Source organism: Thunnus maccoyii, chromosome 7 (genome assembly GCF_910596095.1).
Source record: "Thunnus maccoyii chromosome 7, fThuMac1.1, whole genome shotgun sequence".
Classification (NCBI taxonomy): domain Eukaryota; kingdom Metazoa; phylum Chordata; class Actinopteri; order Scombriformes; family Scombridae; genus Thunnus; species Thunnus maccoyii.
Window position 1 is genome coordinate 10539284 of NC_056539.1, and position 21221 is coordinate 10560504.

A 21221-nucleotide genomic window follows, 5' to 3' on the forward strand; every position below is an offset into this window, starting at 1 on the left:
ATTGTGTATGTTTTGTTTCAGGTCTGACCTTAACCAGTTTGGAAGAAGGTTGTGTTTTCACCCCCATGTGTGTGTTTATGCAAACATTGATCTATTTGTTTATTAGTAATATATATATCTAAGAAATCTTATGTGGACATCCTAGTTGTTTAGGACTGTTTGATGCTGAACATGTAATCACAACGTCCAGTTTGAGTCTGCTGAGGACTTTTGCTGCATGTTATCCCTCCTCTCTCCCCCTTCATTTCCTGTCATCTCTTTATAGTCTCTGCCAAAAAAGGCAAAAATGCCAGAAAAAAACCCCTCTTTCAAATCTTCAAATGAAGTTGGCTGAGATTTGGTGCAGTGGACATGATCTTTTGAGGGGTTGAACTGAGTCTGGAATCTTCACATTAAGCGATTATTTATGTAACGATCATGTTGCACTCCATTGCAAATCAGCTGCATTTCCATTATAGCATTTGCATTTCATATTTTATCACACAATAAAACCAACCGAACAGGAAAAACATAATAAATTCTTAAAGGTCACAACTTTGCAAGGAAAATAATTCAAGGTTGTTGGAGGTTTGTGCTCTGGAGAGTGTCTGAGTGGGTGTATCTGCGCAACAGTTTTGATCATGAACAGGAAAGGCATCATATAGTCAGACAGACATCCTGATAAGTCTTCACTGCTTCCTTTCATAAACGGTTAAGATTCACGACATTATTGTAGCAGAAGAGGCAATCTTTAAAAACTAAGAGTCTGCAGCCTGACGCTGTACTTTGAGCTGTAACATGATGCTCGTACAGACAATGCTAATGTTAAGCAGGTATAATATTCAGGCTTCCAGTTCACCGTCTTAGATTATCATGTTAGCATGCTAACATTTGTAAATTAGCAATAAACACAAAGTACAGCTGAGGAGAGAGATATTTCACTCAAAACTACAACCTCTGATTTGATGATAACTGAAAAGATTCATTAGTTACAGATTAAAATGTAAGAAAGGTATTTCATCAAAATTTAAATACATACATATATATGTACCTAAATAAATAAATGGCCTCTGGTGGTTTGTTTATGCCTCTTGCCCATCTAACAAAGTACAGTTTGTTTTTACATCGGAAGCAACATAATACAGTTTTTGTTATTTTTAAAATTGGATAATAAAGATATTTAATATAAAAACATTTGCCGCTCAGATAAATGGCTTTAATCTTAATACTTGACAACATCAGAGTACCATTGTGATCTATGTGTGTCCAATGTTCTTACCAATGTTTCCCTGAGATGTTTTGATGTAAAATTAAGTATGCCTAAACCCAGCAAGGTTAACATATTGTGATGTAAAGCTCTAGAAAGAGGCAATAAACTCAAGTTCCAATGTCTCATTGATCATTGATGATATTTTGGGAGTTGTGGGTGTTTGACCTTATAAGGAAAGTCAAACCCTGCCAGCTGATGGGCTTGTTAGGGAACACATGTGATTGTCAGGGAGACAAATGGATACTTGCAGTCTGTATACTGTTACATTCACTCACATACAGTCTATGTATTTTTGCTTTGTATCATAAATACAAAGATAATGATTCTAAAATGTTCTTATTCACACTCCTACTTGGTATTCTCAGTAGAGACAATCAAACACAAACAGGAAGAAAAATGTTAACCTTTAAAAAAATACGTTTCAAAAAATGTGAATGGATATTTAATATTGTTATTAGTGGCTGTGCAGAATTACAGCTAATTACAGAATTACATTCAGCTGAATTTGTTTGTTTGTTTGTTTTTAATTCTGTCCAGAATGGCCTCAATTTAAAGTCCACAATCTTTCAATTAGGTTAATGAGGCTGACGTTTTTCCCTGTTTGGACAGATTTTAAAGGTCAGCTCAGCTTTATCACTGAACCTTTCTGCTGCTCTCCTGGTTTATATTATCATGATTAAGTGGGTAGTTACTGAAAATTATGTGATATTTAATCAAAACATTACATTTTTGGTCATAGACCAAAATGCATAACCAGAACTAGACATTGACTTTATGTATAATATATAGTCACACCAGTGTCTGGAGTTTTTGTCCAATGTTCCCAAATTGGCAGGATAATATCAAAGTGGGTTCATTGTGCCAACAGACTGACTTTTGTGCTATTTCTCACACAGATGTCAGATGTCTGTTTTATAATGAGAGTGAGGTGGCGACACAAGCAATACTTTATTTTCTGATTGTCACTGTCTCTGAACCGAGTGGTCCAACCCACAGGATGATGCCAGACACACTGACAGTCTCTCCTGAACGCACTTTGAGAACTCAACCTCATATTATTCCGGCGCATTCAAAGATGACATCTCCAGTCACCAAAGCCATGATAGAGTCTTACGCGCTCATGGTTATGGTCATGGGCACGTTTTTCGTCTATTTCTGCGGGATGGTGTGGGCTTTTTGTAACCCGAAGCTGAGCGGAGCAGAGGAGGAGGAGTGCGGGACTGAGAAACAAGCTGCCGTGCACGGGGACCACTGCTGGGTTTGCGCCCCAAATCCTCCACCTGAGCGGAATTTCAGGTGCGCCTGTGCGCATCTGCAGGCACCACCATACACCGCAGAGGGGCTCACGCAGACCACTTATGTAAACTTTTGGCATGATACTGATAGTCTGTTGTCGGACTGCACTGCATTTTGTCGTGAGGATCATGGGATTAACAACCAGATTGCCGATATATAATGAAATGGATCATGAGTGGACTGAGAAGAAGAGGACTGAAGTGGATGAACACAAGGTTTTATTCTGAACTCGCTCCCAAACCATCACAACACGCATAATCCTGGTTGTTTGTCCTTTAACTGACATTTTTATTTCATGCCTGAAACAGAAAATACAAATGAAAACAGCAAATCAAGCTTAAAATACTCATAGAGTCACTGTGTCTTGCTCATCCTTGCTGTAAATTCAGACTTGCATGTTGCTGTGTTAATACTGAGAGGTCTGACAGCCAGTGTGCATGTTACTCCCAGGAGACCTTCAAGCCAAAAATAAAACGCTCTCCATGACAGAATTGTGTGATGTGCATCAAGATGATCCAGCTCCTGTGGGGCCACTGTGAAGATGTTAGGACTGTTGTTGTTTTTCCTTCAGTTTCTTCCTTACTTCACTTTCTAGTTGTAGCAATTTGTCATACAAAGTGTCTGATGTTTCCAAATCAATATCCATCTGGAACACAAGATACAAAACTCACATTAACTGTTATACAAGACTATTTAAACTAAATTTTGATGGATAGTATTTAATACGGTACCTTGCGTGGTTGTGTGTAGTTGTTGCCTAGCCAGGATGTTAAGCTTTGGTACTTGGCTTGTGGGTCCAGTGATTCAGGCTTTTGCTTAAACAGCCAGAACTACAAGCGAGAGCAGTATTCATGAATCAGTTTGTACTGAACTGAGAAACTGAACATTGGACATTTGAAATGTTGCTTCACCTACCAGGGCTTCAGCTCCATTATAAGGTGTCAAGGTGAAAGTATTGGTGAATATTCTTATCTGTATTCATGAAAGAAAGATGCATTCAGATCCAACAAAATAACTCCAGTGCTGTTTTTTAATTCTTCTTACACCCACGATAGCATAAAGACAACCAAACTGGAAAAAAAACAGGTGTGATATATATATATACTGAGAGTATTACTTACAAGCCAAAAGACAGGCATAAGCAGGGACCAGAGGAATGCTGGGAAGGAGGGCAGGATGCCGTAGGTCAGGTTGGTCATCACAAAACCAGGACAGATCACAGATGAGTACAAACCCTGAAAAGCACAATGACAGCAGTCATCAATAGTGTATAGGAAGAACAGTTTACCTCACAGATGTGGATGATACATGTGAAGTGTGTGCCGGCTGACCTGTTTGTTGTAGTGTGTGTTGAGCGCCAGGCTGAGTAGGTCGGAGGCATATTTGGAGGAGCTGTAGGGCTGCGTGCCTCTCTGATGCTGTACGTCTTCAAGGTTAAAAGCTGAGCGGTGAGCGTTACTGGAGGAGGTCCAGATTAGCTGTGAGGTCCGGCCTGCCTGGCACAGAACAGGCTCCAGCTCCCTGATCTCTCCATAACACAGAGAAACACAACAAAATATATATCAGTTATTAAGGATCAGTTTCAGCCTGAAATAGTACGTTTTCATAAAATCTTGCTTCCTCTGCAGTTCAGTCAACAAGACAAAATGAGGCAGACTGATGATTTGTATGAAGAAAATTCAATGTTCATCTAGAAATGTCTCACAGTTTGATTTGTATGAGAAAAAGGGGGAAATAATCAATTACTCAGTAACTCAGTTGCAGAATTTTTTTTCACTTAAAAACTATTTTTACTACAAAATGACTGAAAAAGATGTAGATTTTATCCTGCAATGACAATGCTATGCCATCTCTTTCCATGTATCTTAGAGCACAAATAAATAATACTAATATTTCTTTCAGATTCCTTAATATAATCAGCAAAGTTTGACACTGAAAATTCAATGAGAGGAACAATCTAATTGATATGGATGTGCAAACCAAACCAAGACCTTACCAGAAAAGTGTAATTTTACTCCACCTGTCTAAAAACAAAATGTGCTTTCCCTGTAAACTAAATGGTGTGATGAATAAGTACATTCCTCTGTGATGGAAACGCAAGTTTTAGAATTTGTCTGCAAACACACAGTAAGCAGAATACCCTGACCTTATGGCTAGGACAGTACGCACTGTTAATATTTAATGAACATCGTTGCTAAGTGACACACAGATCCAGTATCACTTCTCAAGGCTAAACAATGAACAAGAATTGCTCTCTCTGCAGAAACCTGAAGGAAACATGGCTTTATGCTGTATGTGTGGATCGGACCAAAATGCCAGATAAGTCCAGTGACTCACTAGTAGAAAGTGACCGAAGAGGTTGGTCGTGAATACTTCCTGCAAGCCATCATGAGTGATGCCATCCTTCTGCGTCAGAATCCCCTCGCCAGTGGCAAACATGGTGATAATATTACTGCAATAAAGGCATTATAGAGGTTTGGGCTCTGAGAAAGGCAGCATGGGAAATAGATGTTTGAAATAAACAATGTTACATAAACGAGACACGTCAAAGTATAAAAAGCTCACACACTAGATTGTAGCTCCCAAAGTCTTGTTATTACTGACTGAAAGAGGCAACGTTTCAGCCTTACCGGGTCTTCATCAGGCAAACGGCCAACATGACAAAAAGCAAGGCAAGTATAGACACCAAATGAGTTACATCATCCTAACGTCATCACAAACAATCACAATTTTCCTATTTCCTTTTTCCTCTTCCCCTTTCTTCCTCCTCTGGGAATTGGTATTTCAGTTTTGTCCTTTTTAACCTTCGTCTATTTGTATATATTGTTGTGGGGGCTGCAAATGTTTTTTGTGACTTTCTTCAAGCTTTGATTATAAGATGTTTGCGATCAGGTGTTGATTGTTGCCAGAAATTGTCTTTGTGATGACTAATTTGGTGTCTATATATGCCTTACTCTTTGTCATGATGACTGGTGAAGACCCAGTTAGGTCGAAATTTTGCCATTTTTAGTCAGTAACAAAAAGATTTTAGGAGCTACAATCCAGTGTGCTGACACTTTGCTTTATTCCTTCATTTCATTTGTTATCCTGCACCTGACCTAAAATTATGGTATATGGGATGTGGACACACTATCTATTTGCTGTTTAAGTATAAAAGCCACCAGGTGCGGTACTACTCAGTGATTTAAAGGAGCTTCAGTTGTCTAACATGCACATCCAGTGTAGACAAGAGATGCTGCACCACGTGAGCATCTAAAATAAACCACGTACCTGGAGAAGAGGCCTTTGAAAAAGGCTTTTACATCGAACTGTGGGTTGGGCATGATGCCTGCATTCAGGTAGAGGTAGTCCAGCCGGTTATACCTACAGTTGACAAATAAAGTCATAGCTAATGTATATAAAACACATATGACTGTCTGGGTCTGAATGTGTGTGACCACCATGCTGATGTGAGTCTGTCCTCCCACCTGAGTTTGACCTCCTGTGCAGCACTGAGGACTGAGGAGATGCTGCTGGTGTCCAGCTGCAGCAGGGCCACCTGAGCTGAGGGGTGAGAGGTGAGGAGGGCAGAGCGAGCAGCCTGAGCCCGGCGCATGTTCCTGCAGGCCAGACACAACTGGAGACCTTCTGTGTCCTGCGAGAGGAGACGCTCACAAAGCGCCAGGCCGATGCCACTGCAGGAACAGCCACACATGGTATTGTCATAACTGTCACTACTGCTAAACAATAGTATTTACAAAATCCACCAAAATAATCTAGTTAATTCCACACATGAGCACTCCATATAACAAATAAAGGGACTAAAATAATCCAGCAACAGCTTTTTCCTTACAATTGAGTTTAAATTAATTTTATCAATGTTCTTGGAAGTTCTGTTATGTCATGCAACCTTTGCACCCAAAGAAGCCAGACTTTATCATGAAAACAAGTTATCAAATAAATACAGTTATTACCTATTTGCTCCCGTCACCAAAACCACCTTAGTCATCTCAAACCGGCAGCAAGTTACACACAGAAAACATTAAAGTTACTGCACTTTTGAAGCAACAAGCTCTGTGTCCGGTCCATGGAGTATTTTCCTTTCCTGTGGAGTCATATTGTTCACTCCTCCTCCACATCGTGATTGGATACTGCAGCAGGACTCAGCCAATCAGATCATGATCACAGTCAGCTCAGCTAGAAGACAGCCCACACAGAGTAAAATATTCAGTAGATATGAATAAAGCAAAGAGCTCTCAAAGATAGAATTCCCTGTTTGGTTTTATTTGTATTTTGTCTATCAATGTACAACTTTTGTTTACACGTATATAAAAAAACATTTTCACTGAAAAACAAACATTTGAGTACAAAGGTGTAATAAAACCAAACAAATCATGAATTTGTTCAGGTGCAATAATATTTTTACAGCTATACATCTACGTCCAATTCATTTATATCACTGAGAGGATTGTAAATGCCATGAAAATGCTCTTTCATCCAGTGAAAATCACCACATGCCTCATGTCCATTAGGAATTTGAAATACACAAATTTATTTGCAAAACAATTATCAACTATTTATCTACTTGTGCAGATATTTTTCATAGATCACAAAGTAAGGAAAGAAAAAAATTACCTCTACATAAAAGATGAAAATGCCGTGCATTAGGGCAGGAGGCATAAGTGTATTTTATGGAAGGTACTGTAAATGGGACAAAGGTCTCTGATAAAAAGGCTGTAAATACAGCTGAACTGACTGAAACAGTGGTAGTTACACACAGAATTATGCTAGAAAAGAAGACAAAATGAAGACTCCAGCATACATGAATAAAAGAAAGAGCAAACTGCTGATTACTACAGCTTGTAGATGAGTCATTAGTTGTGTTTTTATGATCTAATACAGTATAATCTGCTGTGAAAGTGATGATCTGTAGCAGTCATACAAATTCCATCGTTCCAATTAAACACATGATTTATGTTGAATATTCCTGTTTCGTCTACATTCCTGATTCAAAATACCATTTACTTTCTCTTTCAACACAGACAAACTATAAGCACACATGCATTAACATGTTTAACACGCCCAACATCTCTCCATGCACACATACTGTTGACCCAACATGGACAAAACAGCTTAGACAGCCTCCTGATAAGCCTCTTACACGATCAATAATCAAGCAGCATGATGCTGATATTAGTTTGTGATCAATTCTTGACAGTTTGCAGTGGGGAAAAAATATTTACTGTAGTAGTTGTCGTTGTGTAGATCCAGAATATGAGGAGAAGTACTGCATTCAATCAAATATAATACTCCAAAGAACATATTAATACACAAATATATCAACAAAACAGAAACAGAACAAATATGAACATATAAATATTAATACAAAATATTGATATTTGAGACTTATCTATTGAAAATACACAGTCATACACTTCATGTTCAAATCACCGTATAGGAAAACTGCAGGGAGGTGAGAAAGATGTTCTATTAATGTAATATTTTCTTTGTTATTAAAAATGTGTGGAGTTTGTCTGAGAAACTGAGATGAAATACTTGAAATAAAATGTGACAGTAATGGTTTGCTGCACTTTTCCCCTCTACATTCAAGCAGTCTTCCAAAAGAAAGCACAAGAAAGTTACTCAACAATGCTGCATAAGTTTGTCATCAATACTTCAAACACTGTAAAATGGGAAATTCAAACTCATATTTAAAAAAAAAAAAAAAAGGAACTTAAAATACATATTCAAAAGTGCCGAATGTTACTTGCTACATTTAATTTTGGCTCCTGCAACACACGTCGCAACCAAACATCATGTCCTTTTCTTGTGTGTTTTTGGGAAATGTACGATAAATCAGAATAGACTTTCTAAGAATATATGTCTATAAAACAAATTAGCAAACATGCTAATTAAACTCAAACTGACACACACCAAATGTCTCTGGTAGTCCATCTTTGAAGTGTGCAAGTCCATGAAACAGTGTTTCCCAAATCGTAGCTTAGAGCCCACAGGTGGCTCCCACCTTGTTTCTCAGTTGAAACAAGATAGCTTAAACCTGGATTGTGTCTGCACCATGGTCTACTCTTGTCATGCACCATTTCTCTCAGAGATGAGCACTGTCTTAAACATCGCCCTGACTTTAAGGCTGTATTTCCAGGAGGGCTCGATGTATTTCCTGGAAGGACGGCCGTTCCTTTGTGTTCCTCCTCCAGCAGCTCAGCATGATCTTGTAGAGCGAGTCCGGACACAGCACAGGCTGAGGCAGGTAGATCTGCATGATAATGAGAGAGAAATAAAGCCAATGATTCACTGGTGTTTGTAAGTATGAGGTGACGTGTTTGTGATGACACTTACCTGTCTTTTCTGGTCCCTGAAAAACTCCCCTGTGTTCTCTATCACCTGCTCATCAGTGAGCTGAGAGTAGGGCTGCTCCTTGCAAAAGTTTAGTATCTCCCACAGAGTCACCCCAAAGGCCCACACATCGCTGGCTGTGGTGAACTTTCCCTTCACGACAAAAATAGTGAAAATAGTGATCAGTATGTTTTCCTGCACTGTCTGCAAATACAGTATACAACAAAACTGTGTGCACCCCTGGTCAGTATCACTAAAATGTTAAGTAATTATAAATCCTGTCCACTTAATACACTTTTAATTCGTTTTTAGGAGAACCCAAAAAGAATAAAGCCAATTCATTAGAAGAAAAATAATGTTTGACCAATTAAATAATGATGAAAGTCCACCTGGGCATGAATGGTACCAGTCTTGCCCAGATCTGTGAAAAGACGTTCTGTCATTCTTCACAGATAATTCTTTTCAGCTGCTCTTTGCCGGAGGGATTTTGTGTCTCTACCTTCCTCTTTAAAATACTCTAAAGGTGTTTTATTGGATTCAAGTCAGGGGATATACTTAGGCAGGTCATACTTTTGTGCCTGTGTGTCTTTAAAAACTTGTGATTTTTGCAGTGTGTTTGGAATCATTGTCATGTTGGAAAATTCCTCTCCTGCCAACGTTTTTGAGACTGGGAATCATTTCATTCAGTATTTGGGTATACAAACTTGCAATCATAGTGTAATCTATAAATGTCATCTCCCCTACACCTTTTTACTCATGCTGCCCCATATCAGCAAACTCCCACCTCCATGTTTCACAGTCAGCACTATGCAGTCACTGCAGTAGTCCTGACCAGGTCCATGCCAAACATGCTGGACCCCATCAGATCCAAACTAACTTATTTTGGTTTATTCGTCAGGCTTCTTTTCATGTTCTTTGGCAAAGTTTAATCTTGCAGTTTTGTGCTGTTTTGTGAGTAATGGTTTTCTTTTTGGATGTCGTCCGTAGAGGTTGACTTCATGAACTGTCTGAGCAGTCACTGAAAGACCAATTTCCACAAATAATCCTTGAGCCAAGACAGAAGCACTTGCCCGTCTGTTTTCCAATGCAACATTGAACGGCCACTGCACCTTCTGTTATTGGTAGTATGGGTCCTCCTGTACCTCCTAACCACTGCTGCAAACTGTGTTTGGCTTCTGTTCAGTAACCTACTGATGATCTTGTACCCTCTCCCATCTTTATGAAGTCTCACAATCTGCTTTCTTACTTGTTCTGGTAATTCCTCACCATGTGAAGCTGTGTTGCATTAGACACAACCCAGGCCTAAATTAAGAAAGTTGTGGTGTTCACAGGTTCTTTTATAACCTTGCTCAGGCAACTAGTCTTAACTGGAAGTCACAGGTGTAATCATTTTTGTTGCATTGAGGTTGTACTTTGAGGCTTGTATTTTTAATGTAGTCTATCTAACCTGTTTGTTTTTAATTATAAATAAGATCAAATACCCTACACTTCACCCTAAAAACACTACAATTATTGTAAGATGATACAATTTTGAATCATTTAAATTTTTAGTGATATTGCGCAGGGGTGTACTCACTTTTGTTATATACTGTATGTCAGTTAAATTCCAGGAAATGCACACATAAACACAAACTTGAGTATCAACTTTTCAAGAAAACACTGAATCAATTTTATCCATTATACAAGCAGTGGTCCTCACCAGCAGGATGCTCTCCCATGACATCCAGCGTATCGGTAGTACCGCTCTGCCCTGGATGCGGTAGTAGTCACCACTGTACAGGTTCCTGCTCATGCCAAAGTCAGCTATCTTTATTGTGTATTTCGTGCCCACCAGGCAATTCCTCGTGGCCAAGTCTCGATGAACAAAATTTAGAGAGGAGAGGTACTTCATCCCCGATGCGATCTGAGTGGCCATGTAGCACAGATTACTGAAGCTAGATGGGAGAAATGCAGAGAGGGACTCATGAGTTGAGAAGGAAGAAAAAAATTTCACACAGGCATTTAATTATTTATACATGACCACTCACCTGACTGTAGGTGCATTGCTGAGCAGAGCGAGTTGTCCCTCCGGTTCGTGGCGGGACAGAAACTGGTTGAGGTCTCCGTTCTCCATGTACTCTGTGATCATACAGAGAGGGTCGCTGTAGATGCACACAGCAAGCAGGCGAATGATGTTGGGGTCCTTCAGACGGGACATGATCTTTATCTCTTTCAGGAAGTCATTCCTACCAACGCAAAAAGACAAATAAGTGACTTACTTCACACCGTAAAAAAACTTACAATTTATTGTCAGTTTCAGTTACAGGCAACAAGATCCCTGTAGCACGCAGAGTCAATACCTTGCATTTTTGTTGGCATCTGAACGGAGCATCTTCACAGCCACTAAAACTGGCTGGTCCTCAGGGATGTCAAATAAAAACTCTTTATTCATGAACTCCTGCATTCCCTCTGCTTCACACAGGTGCACCTGAAAAGAGAGGAGAGGAGAGGTGATATATAATAATAATAATAGTAAAGCTTATCTAAAGCTCTAAGTAAAGCTGTAATAGATTGATGAAGAGCACACACTTCTCCAAACTGTCCCTCTCCCAGTTTCTCTTTGAATATGAGCAGTTTTCGCGGGAACTCCTCCACTGCAACATCCTTCCCTGACAACAGGTCCATAGTTAGTGCAGGGATGGCATATGTGTTGCTTCCAGTCACGCCTTGCAGGTTTACAATGTCTGCCTCTGCGTAGTGAGGGACCCCATCTTGGACTACAGTAGCTGTGGTTGATTTGGACGCTGCTGTGCTGGTAGAAGCTGGAACACAATATGGGACACTGTAACTAAGACTCTCAATATGATTGTAGTTTGTAAGTCTGTAAATTGAAGTGTCCACCTACCAGCCTCCTCTGAGGTCTGTGCAAACTCTGGCAGCTTGCATATAAGGCGTGAGGGCTCCTGGTAGTCTGGACCCAGGGGGAAGATGCGCTCGTAGGTAGAGTTAGACTCTTGTTCACTGGTTGTACTCGACTGGTTGTGGTTGTGGTTGTACACAAACGTCTCACTCTGTATTGACAAACTAGCAGTTAGTTCATCATCCAGCATCCGGCGAGAGGCCTAGAATAAAGCACGCGGGGGTGAAAGAACAGATCTGACCACCTCCCGAAGGAAAACCACAAAATCACATAACATCCATGAGATAGTGTCAGTGTGATACATTTTACTCAAAATCTCAAATCTATTTTAACTCACCTTCTCCAACATCTTCTGCCACACCTGCCTCCACAGGATAATGACAATAATGGCCACAAGGATGAAGATGATGGCCACTAAACAACCAATCAGAATCCGGGTGTTGCTGTCATCTACTTTGTGGGTGGGGTCATCTTCTAGGGAAGGAACAGCGAGAGACACCTTTTGAAGATGGAGACTGTACTACTTGCATGCAAAATGTTCAGTTAAATCAGGATAGTCCTGATACTCAATCAAATTTCACCTCATTAACTAGACTGAAGGTTTTATTTACAAAAAAAGTCAATTTTTTAAAAAGTAATTTTTGTGAATTGTATTGCAAAGGCAGAGTACATCTTTCTCACGGCAGATCATCAACAGGTGTAACTAATGACACTAATCATGGTTGCATTTCATTAAAGTGTGCCACTACAAGGGCCCTGCTATCATGCATGCTGGTTCAGTGACGTGGTTTACTCTCACACCTAAATGTAACTACTATGGAATTACTGTTCTGAACAGAAAATAATTTCTTGCTCAGTCCTTTTTTTGCTATCTCTTGCTTTCTTTTGTAGGTGTGGAGAAAAAAGCAGCAGGGATACAGTGCAACATCAGCCAAACTCTAAAAACTATAAACAGCGATAGCAGTGTAAGTTGGCTTGCCTTAACGGCTGCAAATATAGGAGCTGTTAATCAAGCACAGTCTGTACACACCCACAGAGCCATGAGAAAACATGAGTGAAAACACCTGGGTGGGTGGACTACGGGCGTGTACAGCTTTAAGGAATTTGACATTTATTCCATGTGCAAGAAATGCTCATTATTCTCATACAATGTGAACTGCCTCTCAGTTCCCTGCACAGCTTAGCAATTTGTCTTATTCCTGTTATTGTTACAATTTTTCTTTGCTTTTATGACATGAAGCCATTTTTGGATGCTGTACTGCGTTTATAGTACCAGCAGTACTAATGTCTTCAAATATCTTATTGTGTTTTTATTGAGTTTATGTTTATATGTTTGTTTCTAGGCTTCATTGTTGCAAAAAGAAATTTCTCTTGGTGGACGTCACAAATCTTCATCTTTGATGGGATAACTATTTTACCAGTACTCCAACAATGGCCTTGAAATTAGCTTAATTAATTTATTTATTGCAGTTGACTATTGAACGTAGACTTCAACTGTCAAACAAAATGGGCCTGAATAGCATAGTTGGTTTGAGGAATACTTCTGACAGACGATGGTTATATCCTAAAACTGCATTTTTCCAGTCTTCAAGTAGTGTAGAGTTGTATAAACCTCTATCTCCAGTGTTATCATAGTATTTTATTATTTTGGTACACTTTGGATCCTTATCAACTTAACCAGCATCAATACATGTTTTATAGAGTTCATTATTGTTGGATTTTTCCAAAATCCAGATGACCTACTCCCCATTGTGAGTAGATCTTCGTGACCCAGGAGTCCTCTGGATTACCTCTAACATATCTCAGTCTTTGCTGCTTTGTGAATTACCCTTAGACCAAAACCATATAAGTCCTAAAGTTAGGACCGACACGCCCCTTATTCTTAAGAGTTTCTCCTAACTCAGCCAGTTAGGAGCTACTTTTAGCTTCAGGATGTTTTGTGAATACAGCTCCTGAACTGTACTGAACCAAAGTGATTTTTCCATTCTGATACATGGACAGTATTTGATGACATCATGTAAATATCTGCTTGTTGTGTCTGTGTACTAACTCAGACAAGGTTGTTGACAACAAAATACACTATATTTTTGTCATGCATGTTGCAAGTTTTTAATTAAATTATGTATAGGTCTGTGTTATTAGTAGCATACAATTGTGCATGTGTGTGTGTTGTGATCATTAACCTGGTGGCTTGCTAGGTGGTTGATCTGTCTTTGGTGGAGCCAGTGTTGTGTTGTACATGGCTGTATCTGAAAGGCCAGATGGAACAGAGGTGTTCAGAAATTGTTAACTTACTTATAGTTAGTAATATTAATATCATCAAATGAAGACTTTGAGTACTGGGATTTAACATAAATTGCAGCACCTCACTGAACTCATCAAAACTCAAAATCAGATATAGGTTTTCTTAGTTAAGCTTCAAGTGTACATCTAAATATATGAGAATAGAAAAGCATGTTATTCCATTTACAGACTGTACACACAGTTCCTCAGACTACCTGACTGGAAGGTGATCTCGCTGAACAACATCCAGGCATCAGCAAAGTAGAACTGGCACTTGATGGCACTGGCCATGTGGTTGGCCAGGTTGACCGTGACAAAACGGGCGCTGAGATTCTTCTCATCCACCACGGGGCTGAAGGAGAGTGGTGTGGCCTCCCAGTCTGATTCAGAGCGGAAGTAACAAAATACCTGGCGGAAGACCTTGACGTGCCGTAAGAACATGTTGTTGCAGTGAACCTGGACACAGATAAAAGCACATGGAGAGGATTTTAGTACTGATGGAAGCTTAGAAATTGAACCTTTGGGGTGGGGAAAGCATTATCTTGGAGCATCAGAGGCCTCACCTTCATGGTGGTAAAGTTTCGTGTGCGGTCGAACTCAAACATGATTTCAACATATCCACTGGGGAAGCTCTCATTGTTCCAACCCACATAGTCATACCCTGGCCACACATTGTAGACATGACTGTCTGAAAAATCGTCTCGACCACACACTCCATCAGTCAGCTGGCCCAAGCCCTCTGTCATACTGAGAAACAGAGAGACAGTGTTAAACATAGAGGAAGTAGAAAGCATTCATTTCATTCATTTTTAGTATCATCCTTTATTTTCAATGTATCAGCACCTCTGTCAAAAGGTGTTCATGGCACAACATTCAACACTAGGTGGCAGCATTATAAAACCAATTCTTCACTTCTGCTTTTGGCTGTCATATTGTAAAATAGGACATTTTCTTTTCCCTCTGCACTGTTTCCTTGACAGAGAGAATGAGGCATGTGTCATGGAGGACATTATTCACCATGCCATAATCCAAACACTAATGTCAACAAAAGTATGATTTGTTCATTCCGGTTTTGAAACTTTGCAAGCTCAGTTGACTCAGTTGTTCCCATGAGGTATTGCCTAACAGTAAACCACCATGACCCATTCACCACTGTCTGTCTCTTTGCTTTCACCATGGTGACCAGGCAACAACAAGGTGAGGGGAAAAAAAAGTACTGACAAAGGATGAGAAGAATGATGAAGCGGTATGGTGGCGATGAAAGAAAGAACAAAACACACACACACCTGTAGATGACAGCTCCATCATAGACGGAGTCATTGAGATAAACAGAGTAAGCAGGCAAGTTCATCTGTTCTCCTGCTGGAGCGTTGTATGACACAAGACCGTCTGTAAAGTGAAAAAAATTATCCATTAGGTAGAAACCATGGTCTATCATTCAAAACCCTTGTTGTAAAAGAGCATTTTTCAAAACCATAGAAGCTTGTTTGAAAGTGCTGTTGAGATTTTCAGAGTTTAGTGTTACAAATATGTCAAATTCAGTTAAACATTTAGAAAATGGTGATGATGTTAGGGTTGAATTTTCCATTTTGTGTTAAACAAAAAAAAGCGAGTGTGATATTGGATTATTTAAATGATTTGTTAGAATAAGCAGCTACACAATATACAGAAAATAATGTATGTTGTGTTAACAGTATGGGATACATGATTTATTTGAGGGCCTTGGCAATCGTCTCAGATTGACAATCTGTCTGCCCACAAAGATTTAGTTGTCAAAGGATGTGGAGACAGTATTGTGTGAGTTTAAAGAATTAAAAGTTCACTTATGCTTTATTTGTTATTTACTTTTTTTGCACTTAACTCAAGCACGTTATCCAGAATATCCCCAATAAGAGCAGAGTGAAAGCACATGGGATGAACAAAATCAATGAAACCGCACTTTTACTTTTTAAAGAGCCAAGCACATGTGGTGCTAAGATGGCCTTCAAGATGGCAAGATGGCCTTGTTTGTTTTCTTTTTTCTCTTCTTCTACTTTGATTGGATCTCAAATTTTACCAGCTTCTCACATTCAAAACATTTTGAAATTTTATAGCTTCATGTTTCTTCATTTCTTCAAGCTTCAAGTTTTTTCAGACTCCTGAAAAAAATCTACATATTCTTTAGTTTATGCTAAACAATTTTGATCAAGGAACCCATAAAGTCTGCTGGACAAACCTTTCTGCCATACTGGATTTTCCAAAAAATGTTATTCTTCATATTTAAACAACCTTCCCAACCTACACAGCATTTCTAACTTTTATAAACTAACTAGCTTTTAATGTATGTAAATTTTATGAAGGACAACATATGCCTGAGTATGTCCAATAAGCCTCTGTGCACAAAAAAACAATGGTGGCACTAAATGCCATAAATCATGACAAGTGTGTCCAATTTAAACTTGGAGTTCGGGAAACTGGTGAAATCGAAGGTCAAAATGATATAAGAAAAAGAAGAAAAAATGTATTGGATTTGTATAGGCCTTTATTCTCAGGCACTTTCACTGAGAATAAACGGGAACATAAGGGTTAATTCAACATTTAGTTAATGATATGATTATTATGTACATCAGCCCTGTTTAAACACTGCCCTGCTTGTTATGAAAAGGTGACAGAGAATCGGCTGATCCTCTCTATCTTATCTTAGTATTGGTTGCCTCTGTGATCTTTGATCCCTCACTCATCAGCTTCTTCTGTCTGCAGTCTTTTCTCCTGCCACCTCAGCTTCCTCTTACCCAGCCATTCACAGCCGTAGAGCTCCACTCTCATGCAGACGTTCATGGAGTGGTCTGTGACGGGCATGAAGCGGACAAAGCGAGCGATGATGGGTGGCTCCAGGTCCTTGAGTACAATGTCGTAGGCGTTCCTATTTCCCTCAATCACCTGCGCATACAGCAAACACACCTTGACCTCCTGAAGAAGCTCACTAATGACAGAGACTGTAATCTACATGATAACAAATCCATACCCTCCTTATATCATCCTATTAAAAAAAAATATAAATCAGTTCAGTATACTATCTCTATTATCACCACAACCAAAATCATACCAGATAAAAGCAATGAAAGGCCATAAATGACCTTAAGACAGTGCATCTTTATCAGAGGTTTGTTATAAAGGTCAAAATAGATCATAAAGTGACATCCAAGCCAGCAAAAACTTGGCTTACACCTCATAGGTTGACTAACCTGCTTGCCCTGCCTGTTTCTCCACGAGATCCATCGGCTTCCATCACGACTGTATTTAATCTTGTACATCTGGGCGAACTCATTACCCATGCCTCCCGCATGACGACCCTGGGTGCCCACGAGGGTGATGAAGTGGAGCGAGCGCAGGTCAATCTGGAGGAACTCCTTCAGGCTGTCTGGCTCGACTGTTATCTCCGGACACCATGCGCCATCGCCCTCCTCAAAGTCCAACCTGGAGAAGAGACAAATGGAAAGAGAGAGGGAAAAAGATGAAATAACGCCAGGTAGATGTTACAGCAGGAAAGGGAAAAGGGTAATGGAGAAGAAAAACTAGGACAGGATGGAAAGGGAAAGGTGAGAGGAAAGTAGAAGTGAGTGCAGCCTGTTATAAAAACACCTCAGGGAAAGCCTGCGTCGTAAATTCACCTTAAAGTGTTAATTTTGGGCAAAGGGCTGGCAGGGGCAAATGGGAGCTGGGCGAGACTGAAAACATAGCCAGGCTGGTTGATGAAAGTGTATTACATCATTATCCTCAATACTTACTGAAGGCCACCCAAGTTCTGCAGCACACACACATACATACATGCTTCCTTAATCATGTGGTTGTGAGTAGAACTGATACCCCAGTTTGTGGTTTACTGCAAATAAACAGGCACAGGCACCTTATAGGATAAACCACCCACACACATACTCATTATCAGGGTAAACATACTATGAGGCACGTGTGGGAGAGTGTGCATCTGAGTGTGTGTGTGTGTGTGTGGCTACATTTGTGTGTGTGTGTGTCTATGAGAGACCTACCTGCCATATCTCGCAGCGGTGGATTCGGACCACTGGCTGGAGGCAGAGATGTCCTCGTCCTGTATCTGCCCTCCTGACATCCCCAGAGGATACCGACACACACCTGAGACACGACAGACAACAAATTCCATTATATGACTGCAAGAAATAAACAGATGAATATGAAAACTGTCATGAAGTTAGGTAAACATCCACAAAGTGCCTGATGTTTGCTCAGGCATAAACATTCATCCTGGAAGTGACTAATTACAAACATGGTTGTTAACGAGTAGCCTCTAATGTTTACTGGTACTTTTTTGAGTAGAATCTGAGAGCATTCAAAATTTAGCTTTAATTCACTGTAAGACTGTGTAGTTTTGGAAATGCCAGAATTACAGAGCAGCATCCTATTATGTTAACGTGACACATTCAGGAAAATTTGACTCTTCAGTTTTTTGTTTCCTCTTTATATTCATGAGGCAACCTGTGAAAAAAAAGTGTCATAAAGAAAAGACGACCATAAGTTTGGTGTGTTTTGTGTATTTGAGATGTGCATTTTAATTGTATGTTTCTTTTACTCCACAACATTTCAGAAGGAATTATTGTACTTTTTAGTCTACATCATTCATATGTTAACTTTAATGACTTGAAACTTTTCAGATTCAGATTTGTAAAACTTACAATAAGAATATTAGATATGATGCAGTAAATTAAACCACTCAGCCATCTACAGCATTAAAATGCTGCTTATATATTAATGCATCAGTTATAATAATCCAATACTATTATATAATATTAATATAACACCGACCTTTGCCTGCATAGTGAGTACTTTAACTTTTATATTTTAAGTACATTTTGCTGATAGTATTAAGTTAAATTTTGAATGCAGGAATTTTACTATGGAGTATTTTTACACTGTGATTTCTAATTTGACTTAAGTGAAGGCTAAAAGTATGAATAATTATTCTACCACTGCCGGTTGGTAGGGCACATTTCCACTGAAGTGTTTACTGTCAGGATCCACAGTGGCTCTTTGACAGTGATCTTATAGAACAAAATAACTTGTAAGTTGTTTTTGCTTGACAAAATGATTAAGTCTACCACAGTACTTCTGTTTAAACAGTATGTTCTAGTACTCTTTCCAGCCCTGGTATTTACTTGGATTATCACACTCTGAAACGTGCGGCTCCCCTCACTCCTCTCAGACCAACCGCAGCGCTGGTTGGCGCTGAAAATTCAAAACCATATTCAAACACTCGCCAGACGCCCTCGGACATTTCTAGGACAGAACTACTTAATTCCCAGCTTCTGTCAAGAAACCTGAAGAAGGTGATGGATAGTGCTGGATGAAGGGGTGGGGTAGTGGTGTGAGAGGACTATATGCACACACACACACACGCACAGACACACACACACACACACACACACACACACACACACACACACACACAAATACACATCCTAAGCAACTCCTTGCACTCAAATTGAGGTTTGTTTTATTGAAATAATAAGCTGGAACTGTCTCTGCCAGTCCAAACAGTGCTTGTATCAAGCTCATGTACAGGAGTTAGTTACTGTGTGTGTGTGCATTTGTGTGTGTGTGGTGAAACTGGCTGGTCTGAGCCCATCACGCCCCCACTGTGCGGTCAATAGAAGCAATATGCCCTCTGTTTCCTGCATGCCCCTCCACCCCCTCATCTCCTTTTTTTTCTGTCTGCTCTCTGTCCTCTCCTCCTGTGTGGTCTCTCCCCTTCTCCTTCTCTTTTCCTCTGTCCCCTTCAGTGGCAAGAGGTGATTAAAGTCAGCAGTGCATTTTAGAAAATCCTCATCTCATTATGACTCAGTGAGCTAGTGGCTAACTGAGCGTGACACAACAGACATGGTATCTATTAAGGTTTACAAGGCTCCGAATGAATTTACTGATTTATGGGTGTTTCCATCAGTCTTTATCGACAGGGTTGGGTCGTGGTTGTGTTTTGGTCTAACACTGATAACTCCACCTAACAGGATATGACCTCCAGGTAGCCTCATTTGCACATGAAAGAGCCTGTGTGTATCATACTCTGTGGATGTGATAGCATTGGCTGATGGCTTTTAGTGGAGCTGGAGGCGGAAGTTACAGGGAGACCAACCCTGTTCGCCTGGCCCCTTGTCTCACAGAAAAACCTTTGAGAAGACGCCAGCAACAGCAGAGCTTGAGGTTCAAGGCCCTCTCTGTCCCTCTCTCGCTCTTTCTTTTCCTCCTTCTTCTCTCCCTGTGATTCTCTCTTCCTCTTTCTTGATCTCCTACAAATATTTGCTTAAAAGTCAAAATGTGGAAACCCCTGAAGGTTTGGGGCTGATGACCTGATATGCTATACTCACATGTGTGTGTGTGTACACATGCATACACACTCCAGACTCACATAAGCAGGCGTAGATGCAACCACACGTACACACACACACACACACACATATGCAGGCTTCGTCTTGGCAGTGACACAGTGACAAACAAAAACTCTTCCAGATGTCACAGACTGCATTCGCCTCCTCTGTTGTCCTTTCATCTTGTCCTCTCTAACCTTTCGATGCTGCCCTCTTCATTTCATTCCTCATCAGTTTTTTCCTGCAACTGTTTACACCCCTCCCCTCAGCCCAGATCATCTTGGCTATGAACAGACCACATCAACCCGAAACCATCTAACTCTTCTCATATTCTCCACGTATTAGTGGTATCTGTGGCTACATAATTACAAAACAATTCAATGATAGGTGTGGTGTTCAAACTGCACGAATACAAATTGTCAGAACCGACTTCAAGAGCAACAAAAGAGATCTCCAATAAATTATATCAGATCAAATCAGGACAGGATAAGATGAGAAAAATAAAGTGGAAATAAAGTGGAAAAGTTGGAATGATAATAACTGGTATCAAGTAGCTAAAATGTTGTATTTGCGTTCGGTGTAGTGTTGCTATTGCTGCCCGGTCCAGAGGTTATGGGGTTTGAGGTGGTTGGCGTTCCTGCACACATGAGCCTCATTCACACAGAGGTGCAGAATGTAAACAGATGTTGAGATGGAGAAAGAGATGAGCACAGTGCAGCATCTCCTCTCTCTCCTCTCCTGCTGTCTCCCTACTGGGATACTGCATTGTCAAAAAAAACAATCCAACTGT

General features: G+C 40.0%; 2 protein-coding genes across 4 annotated transcripts in view; both read right to left on the reverse strand.

The window, feature by feature from the left end:
* Positions 1 to 2227: 2227 nt before the first annotated feature.
* hsd17b7 (hydroxysteroid (17-beta) dehydrogenase 7) lies at positions 2228 to 6626 on the reverse strand. 2 transcript variants are annotated; one of them, XM_042416935.1, is made up of 9 exons: positions 6499 to 6626; positions 6013 to 6219; positions 5816 to 5908; positions 4883 to 4997; positions 3877 to 4071; positions 3667 to 3780; positions 3461 to 3517; positions 3277 to 3375; positions 2228 to 3191 (listed from the first exon to the last, which is right to left on the reverse strand). In XM_042416935.1, exons 1-9 carry the CDS (start codon positions 6531 to 6533, stop codon positions 3090 to 3092), a joined length of 1017 nt encoding a protein of 338 aa, XP_042272869.1. In that variant the 5' UTR covers positions 6534 to 6626; the 3' UTR covers positions 2228 to 3089. The 2 variants fall into 2 exon arrangements, with proteins under 2 accessions (XP_042272869.1, XP_042272870.1); XM_042416936.1 differs by lacking the exons at positions 2228 to 3191; positions 3277 to 3375; positions 3461 to 3517; positions 3667 to 3780 and having other exon boundaries at positions 3916 to 4066.
* Positions 6627 to 6787: 161 nt separating this feature from the next.
* Positions 6788 to 21221, reverse strand: part of ddr2a (discoidin domain receptor tyrosine kinase 2a) — a 32875-nt gene continuing 18441 nt past the window's right edge. Inside the window, exons 3-17 of one of the 2 annotated variants that reach the window (XM_042415541.1) lie at positions 18086 to 18188; positions 17285 to 17516; positions 16832 to 16979; positions 15347 to 15449; positions 14624 to 14807; positions 14276 to 14516; positions 13961 to 14026; positions 12115 to 12251; positions 11763 to 11928; positions 11447 to 11679; positions 11218 to 11345; positions 10906 to 11103; positions 10578 to 10812; positions 8882 to 9031; positions 6788 to 8798 (exon numbers count right to left, since the gene is read on the reverse strand). In XM_042415541.1, coding sequence (XP_042271475.1) covers positions 8667 to 8798; positions 8882 to 9031; positions 10578 to 10812; positions 10906 to 11103; positions 11218 to 11345; positions 11447 to 11679; positions 11763 to 11928; positions 12115 to 12251; positions 13961 to 14026; positions 14276 to 14516; positions 14624 to 14807; positions 15347 to 15449; positions 16832 to 16979; positions 17285 to 17516; positions 18086 to 18188 — 2456 coding nt within the window. In that variant the 3' untranslated portion in view covers positions 6788 to 8666. Of the gene's footprint in view, positions 8799 to 8881; positions 9032 to 10577; positions 10813 to 10905; positions 11104 to 11217; positions 11346 to 11446; positions 11680 to 11762; positions 11980 to 12114; positions 12252 to 13960; positions 14027 to 14275; positions 14517 to 14623; positions 14808 to 15346; positions 15450 to 16831; positions 16980 to 17284; positions 17517 to 18085; positions 18189 to 21221 lie in introns of both variants that reach the window. The other variant, XM_042415540.1, reaches the window with a different exon arrangement.